General features: G+C 50.0%; 1 protein-coding gene across 7 annotated transcripts in view; it reads right to left on the bottom strand.

Annotated features, from left to right (window-relative positions):
- ctbp2a (C-terminal binding protein 2a) overlaps positions 1-12,678 on the bottom strand; it is a 433,668-nt gene that overhangs the window by 104,385 nt on the left and 316,605 nt on the right. The window contains exon 1 of one of the 7 annotated variants that reach the window (XM_072479244.1): positions 375-657. The exons of the other annotated variants lie outside the window; for them this stretch is intronic. Within the exon in view, the coding sequence (XP_072335345.1) occupies positions 375-396 (22 nt within the window). The 5' untranslated portion in view covers positions 397-657. Of the gene's footprint in view, positions 1-374; positions 658-12,678 lie in introns of those variants that run through there. 7 annotated transcript variants of the gene reach the window in all.

Below are 12,678 nucleotides of genomic sequence, written 5' to 3'. Positions count from 1 at the left end.
TTTGCCACCCAGTCATATCCTATTCCAATGCCACCCCTGCCAAGTAAATTAGAGATTACTCCTTGCTAAATGGCAGCCTTTGTGTGACTGCAATGTTGCCGGTACGATCTAGCAGAAAAACAAAAGGGAAGCCATTTCTCTAATTCTCATTAATCTCCATTGCATGCACCACAACAGAGCTTAGATGGTTTAAATGTGTTAAACTGTAGCATATGAAGTGCGCATAAACAGACTAGTGACTCTCGTCAAACACACGCACTCATACACACTCAAATGGAAGGATTAATTCACTAGTATAAACCAAACGTTTACAGTTTGAAAAGATGGTGCACAATTATTAAACAAAGAGAAAAGAAACAGGAAGTTTTCCTTGCCTGGAAAATGTTGCTTCCACATTCTTCACATTAATACATTAGTAAGAGTCACACATGGTACATGGTAGCATAGAAAAAAAAACAGGCGTAATTAAAAAAAACAACAAGCAGACACTAAGTGTTCAGGGTCTAGTTCGCAGCCTCCGTCAGTACAACTACAAGGGATGTCTTCGATCAAGCAGTCCCCCTGCCCACAGCTGCAACATCTCGAGACAAATGTCTCTTTGAACACAAATGGAAAGAAAAGGCTTTTGTCCTGAGCATCGAGGAAATGTCCAGGCTTCCCTAACACGGATAGAGTCACCTTCACACCACTGTAAACTCCTCACAGCACTCGCTCTGGACTATGTTGAAGCTTTTAACTAATCACAATTTATTCCAACCCCTTGAAAAATCATGTGAGCCAGCCTTAAAAAAAACACACACACTTAGAAACCAGACACGCCGAATGTTATTTTAAAAATTATTATTTTGATTTGCTGTTCAATTCCTTTTACAACGCCTTCTGGTCTTCCCGCATTTCGGTTTATTTTTCTTTTTGTTTTTGTTTCACACCCCAGTTGATTCTAATTCAGAATCTGAAAGCTTTATTACTCCTCAGCTTTTTATTTCTGTTTATTTCAACTCGCTGCCTCCAATCCCTCGCCATGCCAGTCCCCTGCCCCCCCTCCTTCTATTTACAACATCCAATCTTTACGCGGCCTATCAGCAGAGTGGGAGGGGAAAACAAGGCCGCAGATGTATCTCTAATGCCACAGGCAATGCTTCCCCATGGGCAGATGACAGGACATGGTCAGTCGTTCCTCTAATTTTTTGTGTCCCCCCCCTGCCATCCGCCATACCAAGCCTAGGTGTTCCATAGATTGCAGTCCAGCGAGCAGCATTAAAAAAATCTACCAGATAGTGATGTTAAATTGACAATCAGGCATTGCAGCAGAGGAATTTTTAAATTCCTGATTCCATACGTTGAGTCAGATTTGATGGGTGCACTCTAGGTGGTAGAAAATACGTAATCGCAACAGGACTGATTGAAAGACAAATCTGAAATTATCCCAGAAGAGTTACAAAAATACGAAGGAACGTGAACCCGCATTTGGAAAGCTGAAAAGAAGGAATCCAAGATCAGAGTTTGCCCAAACAGGCTCATCTCTACCACCAGGGCATCGGTTAGAATTCATTCTTTCCCTCTGTTTCACCAGGGTCAAGTTGAAGAACGGACTGGAAATTGATCTCAGGGCAACAAAAAAAATACAGAATTAATGTTGCCATTTTTAACTGTAGCACATTTTCCTTGGTAAAGTAAAAGTTATTGCTGTAGCAGTGGTGGATGGGGCAGCAGCAGCAAAAGGATGGGTGCATACAAACTTAAGAGGTGCAATTTTGAGAACAGGTTGCACAACCTCGACTTGTATTTCCTTGCATTTAGTAGTTTGAGGCATAATCAGACCAAACGATAAAAGAAGCCGGAGCAGGGAGTTTCTGAGAGATTATTCCCTTTGGGCTGGGAATGCCGAACCAGAGGGATAACTTTAAAATGAGAGTTAGAGCAGTTAGGAATGAAACGATTAAGTTCTTTTTCCACACAACGAAAATCTGGAATTCACTCCTTCAAGTGGGAGTGGACTCTGGGACATTTGGAATTTCCAAGACCTGGATCAATAGATTTTTTTTGTTTGTCAAAGGTACCAATCAGAGTGGGCAACTCTCGCCAAGTAAATTAAGGGACAGCCTGACATGAGGGTGGGTCGATAGGAGGCACGAGCAGGACGGGTGGAGGGGGTGCCGCTAGAGCTGAGTGTGCGGAGGGGTGCTGCTTAAACACAAACGCCCCGGGTCACTGTCCGTGTGGAGTTTGCACATGCTCCCCGTATTTGCGTGGACCTCATCCCCACAAGCCAAAGGTTTTTTGTTTTTATAAATTTAGAGTACCCAATTCATTTTTTCCAATTAAGGGACAATTTAGTGTGTTCAATCCACCTAGCCTGCACATCTTTTGGTTGTGGGGGCGAAACCCACGCAAACACGGGGAGAATGTGCGAACTCCACACGGACAGTGACCCAGAGCTGGGATCGAACCTGGGACCTCAGTGCCGTGAGACTGCAGTGCTACCACTGCGCCACCGTGCTGCCCTCCACAAGCCAAAGATGTGCAGGGTAGGTGGCTTGGCCACGCTAAATTGCCCCTTAATTGGAAATATTTTTTTAAAAAAAAATTTAAGGTTCAGATTGCAAGACACCCAATGGGCTGGTAGATTCTGTAGGATATTGGGTGGTTGGTCACCCTGATATCAACATATATGTAAGAAATGGAGTTCAGGTACAGATCGACTCTGATTAATTTATGCAACAGAACGGGTTCAAGGGCTGAATGATCTGCTCCAATTTTTATGTTTATATTTATATATATATTTTCACAGATATACATAACTGTGAACTCAGCTGCCAATTGCTACCAAGTTAATGTGCATGCTTCGGAAGCTCTGGAAATGAAATGAAAATCGCTTATTGTCACAAGTAGGCTTCAAATGAAGTTACTGTGAAAGCCCCTAGTCTCCACATTCCGGCGTCTGTTCGGGGAGGCTGGTACGGGAAATCAGGACAACGTCAAGAGAGCAGAAACGTCATGCGAACAATGATTGGGGGGAGAGAGAGAGCGAGAGAGCACAGCAATACAAATCAGACCTGCAGGGCCAGGCCTTGCTATGGGTTAATCCAATGAGTCTAGAGCCTCATTCACACTTAAAACTTCAAAATAATTTGCATTTTTTTCTCAAGAACGGAGGGTAACACAGGGGTTGCAATAATAATTAAGTAACATGAACACTGTTGACTTCTGTAATTCCCTCCAGCTATGTTCCTTGCTGATGGGATTTTCTTGGTCGTGTTTGAAGTAGCTGTGACGGGTGCCTTCTCCTTGCCTTGCTGTATAGCTGTGCACACAGAGAAAAGTGATTCTCTGGGGGATTTTTTTTTTTTTTTTTGCATAACGTCGTACGAGACCAAACACAAGTCTGCCTTTCCCAAAAGGGAACTAAACCCCTGGAGCAAAGTCAGGGTTTTCACCATGTTGCCAGTTGTTATAAAGGACGCTGTACTCTGAAATACTGAATGCACGTTGACATTGCTTACCGAGAATTCCCTGCTGGGGAAAAAAACTCTCCCAGTAACCCAGTTAACTCCAGTAAGTGAGCACTGGACTCGAGCCAGAAGAACCAACTGAAACATATTCACAAGACTTAAACTAAGAGAAATCTATTAAACTAAATTGCCGTATTATTAATATTCACTGGCCACTTTTACAAGAATGCAATAAATGGTTTATAATTTCCCTCATTATTCTTCATTTGAGTAACTTGGGATAAAAATTAGATTAGGCCAGTTAGCGGGTGTGGGTCGCAATGTGCAAATACCCGTTTGAAGTATTGCAGGCAGCACAAACTTTATTCTGTCTGCTAATGGCATGCAGTGCAGTGTGAAATGCACCACTTTCTGGCTGCATGTTTAGCAGGGGGCCCAGGTGTGAGCGTGGCTAGCCTGATGCCCTGATTGCCTACACTTCTTTAAGGGGAGGGGTTGAATCTAGGCTGTAGAAGCTGATAAAACTGTATGTGAAAGACTTTGAGGGGAGCAACAGGCAAGAGGGGGCTTCCCCTGGTTCTCGGATGCTGCACCTGAAGCCTTAGTCCAGGAGGTGGAAAGGAGGAGAGACAGACTTCAATGTTTCTGAAGGAGGTCACTGGGACCTTAAGGCATACATACACATACGGCATTGTGAGCAGGTAGCAGAGGGCAATTCCAAGGGTCTGGTCTCGAGAAACTGATCTCGTCAAGGTCAGTGAGTGCATCTTCACATGATTATAGCCTCCCTACCACGCCACCAACCTCTCATGCGAAACACCGCCAATAGCTCGCCCATCAGCAATCTCCAGCAAGAAGGATTCATGTCTAACATTCAGATACTTAATTTCTGCCATAGCTTAAGGCCTCAAACTCACATCTCAGCTTCCACATATTTCCAGCTATTCAACTAGCACAGGTACATACATCATCCAAACCCACAGCACCACACTCGCTGACTCTCTTCCCTCTCTTCTGCAGGACAAGATGGCACACAACAGGAGGAAGAAGCAGAGACCTGTCAGGGATAGGAATGGCTGCATTTCCTGAATCCTTTGGAGGAGATGGGTTCCTCATTATAAGGGCAGCCATGGCTGAGCTTGCAGCATTTGGCACCACTGGAAACACAGAGGATAACGGGATGTTCCTGCCTTTTGTGCCTTCTCAAAACCCACTTCACCTGTTGATGGTATGTTCACAGAGCTGCTACATTCCACCCCCACCCCTCTCATCCAAACTCTTCTTCCCCTTCTGCATTTTCACTTTCAGATACCCAAGAATTGCTACCTAGCGATGACGGGTGTGAGCAAGAGCCCGTAGCTGAATCCCCATCATTTTGTCTGATACTTGCAGCCACCAGCTCAAACACTGGCATTTTGCATCCATTAGAGGGTAGTATAGGTTCGGGATTAGCGTGCGATAAATCACCAGGCATGAGTGAGCTGCTGCCATACCGGGCTGGTGCAGTCTGAAGCCGAGCCATCAAGGTCCAGAGCTGCACAAGGTTGCCCGGCACGATCATCTGCAGTCTCCCCCCGTGAAGGACATAGCCTTCCACCAGCCATTGGGTTCGCACTGCATGGGAGCACTCGGTCAGGCAATGGCACAAAACAGGCTCAGAGTGGAATGCACATGGGTGTATTGCTAAGTGCTCTATTACTGAATATAATTGAATTAATATTGTTGAATTAAATTGTTATGGAATAGTTTTTTGTGGTCCCTTTTATTTCAGGGTAATGCCAAGGGGACACCGAGTCCACAGCAGAAGGATGGAAAAGTGGGGAATTAAGGAGGAATGGTGAAGAAGGGATTAGAGCCCGATTAGCTGCTGTCAGGCAGTCCTTCCAGACCAAAGCTGACCCACCCATCTTCCTAATCTTCCTCTTGGATGCCCACACAGAAGATCTGGTAGCAAGGACCAGACCCTCACGAGAATGAGGTTGTGGAAGATGCAGGATCTGACTCTGACGAGTACTGGAGGACTCCACCCAAGCAGGCCAGGCACCAGAACTGTGGTCTCAGAACTTGAATGATGGGACTTCCGGTTGCGGCGATGCGGAGCTAGGCCGCACATTTTGGCAGCTCCCGCTAGAACGGACTTTTGGGCTCTCCGGAGGAGCCCCAACGGAACTTTTTTGATCGAATCCCGTGTGGGAAGGTGAAGCAAGGTCCCCTTTCCATCGTGAATGGAGGGGACTAGAAGTGGAGGGACAAAAAAAGAAGCTTTGGAGCAGCGGCAGAAACGAGGGGGAGAAAACAAGATGGCGGGGGGCGGCGATCGAGCAGCATGGGGGCCAGACCAGCAGCAGTTTCTCAGGCGCTGCATGGAGGAACTTAAAAAGGTGCTGGCGCCAATGCTGTTGGCGATCGAGGGGCTGAAGGCGACCCAGAAGGCCCAGGCGGTAGAGCTCCGAGAGGTGAAGGAAAAAACCAATGAGAACGAGGACAAGATCTTGGGCCTGCCGGTGAAGATGGAGGTGCACGAGGCGCTGCACAAGCGGTGGGCCGAGAGATTCAAAGTCCTGGAGAACAGGTCACGGAGGAGGAACCTCCGGATTCTGGGTCTCCCGAAGGAGTGGAGGGGGCTGATGCTGGGGCGTATGTGAGCACGATGCTCCATTCGCTAATGGGTGCGGAGGCCTCTCCGAGCCCCCTGGAGCTAGAAGGGGCTCACCGGGTCCTGGCGAGGAGACCCAAGGCTGGTGAGCCGCCAAGGGCGATAGTGGAGAGGTTCCATCGTTTCGCGGACAGAGAGAGTGTCCTGAGATGGGCCAAGAAAGAGCGGAGCAGTAGATGGGAGAATGCGGTGATCCGAGTATATCAGGACTGGAGCGCGGAGGTGGCAAAAAGGAGGGCTGCCTTCAATCGGGCCCTGGCTGCATAAAAAAAGGGTGAGATTCGGAATGCTGCAGCCAGCGCGACTGTGGGTCACGTACTAGGACCGACACCACTATTTCGAAACACCAGAGGAGGCTTGGACCTTTATCCAGATGGAAAAATTGGACTCGAACTGAGGGGCTGTGGTAGTGGGGGAGATGTTGACTGTATACAGGGTTGTAAATATGGGTAAAGAATGTTTTACGGGTGGGACGATGAATGGGGATGGGGGAAAAGAGTTTTTGATGGGGGGACAGTGGAGAATGTGGGCGTCGGTAGTGGAGGGAGGTGAGACTCTGGGATGGGGGAATTAGGATAAGGCCGCAACAGAAGCTGCGCCACAAGGGGCGGGGCCGGCTTGGGAAAGCGCGGGCTTTTTCCTGCGCGAGGGAGCGGGGGGGGGGGGGAGCGCAAGGATGAGGGGGTCTTTCCACACGGGGGGGGGGGGGGGTCAACGGGTAGGGGGGGGGTCGGGGTCAGCAGGAGTCAGCTGACTTACGGAAGTATTATGGGGGGGCAAAAGAGCTAGATTTGGATCTAGCGGGGGGGGGGAAGAGGGACAATTGGGTTGCTGCTGCAATGGCCGGGGGGGAACTGAAAATGGAAGAGGTGGTCGGTGCGGGGGTTCCCCGTCTGGGGGACTGGAGGGTGCGGGAGACGCGGGCACAGGACTGGCCTAAAATAGGAGATGGCTAGTCGACGGGGGAGGGGGAGAGGGGTAGCCCCCCAATCCGGCTGATCACGTGGAATGTGAGAGGCCTAAATGGGCCGATTAAGAGGGCCCGAGTGTTCGCGCACTTAAAGGGACTGAAGGCGGATGTGGCCATGCTCCAAGAGACACATCTGAAGGTGGCAGATCAGGTCAGGTTAAGAAAGGGATGGGTAGGACAGGTGTTCCATTCGGGGCTGGATGCGAAGAATAGAGGGGTGACAATACTGGTGGGGAAGCGGGTGTCGTTTGAGGCCAAGAACATAGTGGTGGATAACGGAGGCCGGTACGTGATGGTGAGTGGTAGGTTGCAGGGGACAGGGGTGGTATTGGTGAATGTATACGCCCCGAACTGGGATGACGCTGGATTCATGAAACGTATGTTGGGGCGCATCCCGGACTTGGAGGTAGGAAGCTTGATAATGGGGATGGGGGGGGGAGGGGGGGAGACTTCAACACGGTGCTGGACCCAGCGCTGGATCGCTCCAGATCCAGGACCGGAAAGAGGCCGGCTGCGGCCAAGGTGCTAAAGGGGTTTATGGACCAGATGGGGGGAGTAGATCCGTGGAGATTTTCCAGGACTTTGGCCAGAGAATTCTCTTTTTTCTCCCATGTACACAAGGCCTACTCCAGGATAGATTTTTTTGTTCTTGGCAGGGCATTGATCTCGAAAGTAGAGGGAACTGAGTATTCGGCCATAGCCATTTCAGACCACGCCCCGCACTGGGTGGAATTAGAGCTGGGGGAGGAGAGGGACCAACGCCCGCTGTGGCGGTTGGATGTGGGACTGTTGGCAGGCGAGGAAGTGTGCGGGAGGATGCGGGGGTGCATCGAAAAGTATCTGGAGGCCAACGACAACGGGGAGGTGCAGGTGGGAGTAGTATGGGAGGCGCTGAAGGTGGTGGTCAGGGGAGAGTTAATCTCCATCAGGGCTCATAGGGAGAAGAGAGAGGGTAGGGAAAGGGAGTGGTTAGTGGGGGAGATTTTAAGAGTGGCCAGGAGATATGCAGAGGCCCCTGATGAGGGACTACTCAGGGAGAGGCGAAGTCTCCAGACGGAGTTCGACCTGTTGACCACAGGGAAGGCAGAGGCACAGTGGAGAAAGGCACAGGGGGCGATGTACGAATATGGGGAGAAGGCGAGCCGGATGCTGGCACATCAGCTCCGTAAGAGGATGGCAAAGAGGGAAATAGGTGGAGTCAAGGATGGAAGGGGAACTACGGTGCGGAGTGCGGTGAAAGTGAATGAGGCATTCAAGGCATTCTACGAGGAGCTGTATAGGTCCCAGCCCCCAGGGGGAAAAAGAGGGGATGCAACGATTCTTGGACCAACTGAGGTTCCCGAGGGTGGAGGATCAGGAGGTGGCTGGCTTGGGGGCGCCAATTTGGGTAGAGGAGCTGGTTAAAGGACTGGGGAGCATGCAGGCAGGGAAGGCCCCAGGACCGGATGGGTTCCCGGTGGAGTTCTATAGAAAGTATGTAGACCTGTTAGCCCCGTTGCTGGTAAGGACTTTCAATGAGGCAAGGAAGGGGGGAGGACCCTGCCCCCGACAATGTCGTAGGCGACGATCTCTTTGATCCTGAAGCGGGACAAGGACCCACTGCAATGTGGGTCGTATAGGCCGATCTCGCTCCTCAACGTAGATGCCAAGTTGCTGGCAAAAGTGTTAGCTACGAGGATTGAGGACTGTGTCCCGGGGGTGATTCACGAGGACCAGACGGGGTTTGTAAAGGGCAGGCAGCTAAATACCAATGTGCGGAGGCTGCTAAATGTGATTATGATGTCATCGGTGGAGGGAGAGGCGGAGATAGTGGCAGCCATGGACGCGGAGAAGGCCTTTGACCGGGTAGAGTGGGAGTATCTCTGGGAAGTATTGAAAAGGTTCGGGTTCGGGGGAGGGTTTATTAGTTGGGTTAAGCTCCTATATAAAGCCGCGGTGGCGAGTGTGGTCACGAACTGACGGAGGTCGGAGTATTTCCGGCTGTACCGTGGGACAAGGCAGGGGTGCCCCCTGTCCCCCCTGCTGTTTGCATTGGCAATTGAACCTTTGGCCTTGGCGTTAAGGGAGTCGGGGAAATGGAGGGGGGTGGTCCGAGGGGGAGAGGAGCATCGAGTATCGCTGTACGCAGACGACCTGTTGCTGTATGTGGCGGATCCAGTGGAGGGGATGGGTGAGGTCATGCAGACCCTAAGGGAGTTTGGAGGCTTCTCGGGCTATAAGTTCAATGTGGGAAAGAGCGAGCTCTTTGTGGTGCATCCAGGGGATCAGGGAAGAGGGATAGACAACCTACCGCTGAGGAGGACGGAAAGGAGCTTTCGATACTTGGGGATCCAGGTAGCTCGGAGCTGGGGGGGGCACTGCACAAACTTAATTTGACACGGTTTGTGGAACAGATGGAGGAGGACTTTAAAAGGTGGGACATGTTGCCACTCTCGCTTGCGGGTAGGGTACAGTCGATTAAAATGGTGGTCCTCCCGAGGTTTCTTTTTGTATTCCAATGCCTCCCAATTGTGATTACCAAGGCCTTCATTAAGAGGGTAAGCAGGAGCATTATGGGATTTGTGTGGGCGAGTAAGACCCCGAGGGTAAGGAGCGGGTTCCTGGAGCTTAGCAGAGATAGAGGAGGGATGGCGTTGCCGAATCAGAGTGGCTACTATTGGGCAGCCAATGTGGCGATGATCCGTAAGTGGGTGATGGAGGGAGAGGGGGCGGCATGGAAGAGACTGGAGATGGTGTCCTGCAAAGGAATGAGCCTGGGGGCGCTGGTGACTGCACCGCTGCCGCTCCCGCCGACAAGGTACACCACGAGTCCGGTGGTGGCGGCAACGCTAAAGATCTGGGGGCAGTGGAGGGGGTGCAATGGGAGCCTCGGTGTGGACCCCGATCAGGAGTAACCATCGGTTTTGTCCCAGGGAGGATGGACGGGGGGGTTTCAGAGCTGGCATCGAGCAGGGATTAGAAGAATGGGGGACCTGTTCATCGATGGGACGTTTGCGAGCTTAGGGGCGCTGGAGGGGAAATTTGGATTACCCCCGGGAAATGCCTTCAAGTACATGCAAGTGAGGGCGTTTGTGAGGCGGCAGGTGAGGGAATTCCTGCTGCTCCCGGCACAGGGGATTCAAGATAGGATGATTTCGGGCGTATGGGTCGGAGAGGGCAAGGTGTCGGCGATGTACCAGGAGATGAAAGAAGAGGGGGAGGCATTGGTAGAGGAGCTGAAGGGTAAATGGGAAGAGGAGCTGGGGGAGGAGATTGAGGAGGGTCAATGGGCTGATGTCCTAAGTAGGGTTAATTCTTCTTCCTCGTGTGCCAGGCTTAGCCTGATACAATTTAAGGTTGTCCACAGAGCGCATATGACGGGGGCGAGGCTGAGTAGATTCTTTGGGGTAGAGGACAGATGTGGGAGGTGCGCAGGAAGCCCGGCGAACCATGCCCATATGTTTTGGTCATGCCCGGCACTGGATGGGTTCTAGAGGGGAGAGGCGAGAACAGTATCTAAGGTGGTGAAAGTCCAGTTCAAGCCAAGTTGGGGGCTAGCACTATTTGGGGTGGCGGACGAGCCGGGAGTGCAGGAGGCGAAAGAGGCCGGCACTCTGGCCTTTGCACCCCTGGTAGCCCGGCGAAGGATCTTGTTAGTGTGGAAGGATGCAAAGCCCCCCCGTGTGGAAGCCTGGATAAATGATATGGCAGGGTTTCTTAAGTTGGAAAGGATAAAGTTTGCCTTGAGAGGGTCTGTGCAGGGGTTCTACAGGCGGTGGCAACCATTCCTAGACCATCTCGCGGAGTGTTAGACGGAGTTCGGTCGACAGCAACAGCAACCCGGGGGGGGATATCTCTTTCTGGGGGGGTGGGGGGAAGAGGGAGGGATAGGGAAGGGGGGTTCTTCGGGGGGCATCTGAGCAAGAAAATACATAGACGAACCGGAAAACTGATGTGTACGGGAGGAATCCAATGTACAAAGTTCTGTATCATATTGATTTGCCATGTTTATGTCTTGCTATGCGAGTTTTTTCTTCTTTTTTTGTTACGCGGGGGGGGGGGGGGTTATATGGTTGAAAATTCTGTTAAAAATTCTTAATAAACATATTTCCCCCCCAAAAAAAAGAACTTGAATGATGCTCTGATGATGTTCCTCGTGGCAGCATGGCTCTCACTGTATCAGTGTTGGCCGTGTGGTCACATGGAGGAGGGGAGTCATGAGCCACATTTAGAGCGGGTAGCCCTGGATGTCAAGCAGCCAAATTATGGCATTGTGGTGGCTCCAACATGGTGGGAATAGGTGACTGGCACAGGGTGAGAGCATCATGTCTGCAGCTAGGATAGCAGGCATGATGGTCTGGGTATGGTCGCACAACAGGGAGTGGTAGCCCATTTGATTGTGGTATATACTGATCCCACAGAGCCTCATGCAGTCAATTTAGATATCCATTAGCCTAAGCCACAAGCCCATTCCCCCTTCTCTCTGGATAGGGAGAAGACTATGAAGCCTCTTCTCCAGACATAGAAGGCCTCTGTCACCTCTCTAATGCAGTGATGCATGATGAACTGAGTTACATTGTCAATGAGGTTGTGTTACCTACACTGTTCTTCTCCATAGTGAACACAGATGCAAAATATTCACTTAAAACCTCACCTACGTCTTCCAGCTCACCACACAGATTGCCATATTGAAACCTAATCGGCCATACTCTTCCTCTTGCCCTTAATATATTTATAAAACACCTTTGAATTTTCCTTTATTTTACCGCCAGTGTATTTTCATGCCCCCTCTTCGCTCTCCTAATTTCTTTTTTAAGTAACCCCACTTTCTATATTCCTCCAGCGCTTCCACTGATTTGAGCACTTTTTATCAGCCAAAAGCCTCCCTTTTTTTCCTTATCCAACCCCGGATATCCCTTGGCATCTGGACTTGTTTTTCTCACCCTTCACCTTTATGGGAATATGTTGGCCCTGTACTCTCTCTATTTTCTTTTTGAATGAATCCCACTGATCTGAAGAAGATTTTAGTACCAGTAGCTGCTTCCAGTCGACTTGGCCAGGTCTGGTCTTATCCTATTGAAATTGATCTTCCCCCAATGCCGAACCTTTATTTCCAGTCCATATTTATCCCTAGTTATCCATAGTTATGGTCACTGTCACAAAATGCTCCCCCACTGAAATGTCTACCATTGCCTAGCTTCATTCCCTCAAACTGGGTCAAGCATCGCCTCCTCTCTTGTAGAACTTTCTACATACTGCTATATATTTTAAAAAACACTCCTGGATAAATTTTTAGAATTCTGCCCCTCTAAGACTTACACACCTTGACTATCCCAATTAATATTGGGGAACTTGAAATCCTCTACTATTATTACCCTGTCATTTTCACATTTCTTTGATAGTGCCTAAATATCTGCCCTTCTATTTCTCCCTGACTGTTTGGGGCCTATAGTACACTCCCAGAAATGTGCCCCCTTTTTGTTTCTAAGTTCTACCCATATGGCCTTATTTGGGGAACCTTCTAAGATATCATCTCTCCTTCCTGCAGTAAGCGACTCCTTGATCAATATTTCAACATAACCTCTTTTACATCCCACCCTGTCGCATCTGAAGATTCTTTA

The sequence above is a fragment of the Scyliorhinus torazame genome, chromosome 16, assembly GCF_047496885.1.
Source record: "Scyliorhinus torazame isolate Kashiwa2021f chromosome 16, sScyTor2.1, whole genome shotgun sequence".
NCBI classification, from domain to species: Eukaryota; Metazoa; Chordata; class Chondrichthyes; order Carcharhiniformes; family Scyliorhinidae; genus Scyliorhinus; species Scyliorhinus torazame.
Note: the sequence above shows the minus strand (reverse complement) of the source record. Positions and strands in the feature narration are given on the sequence as shown.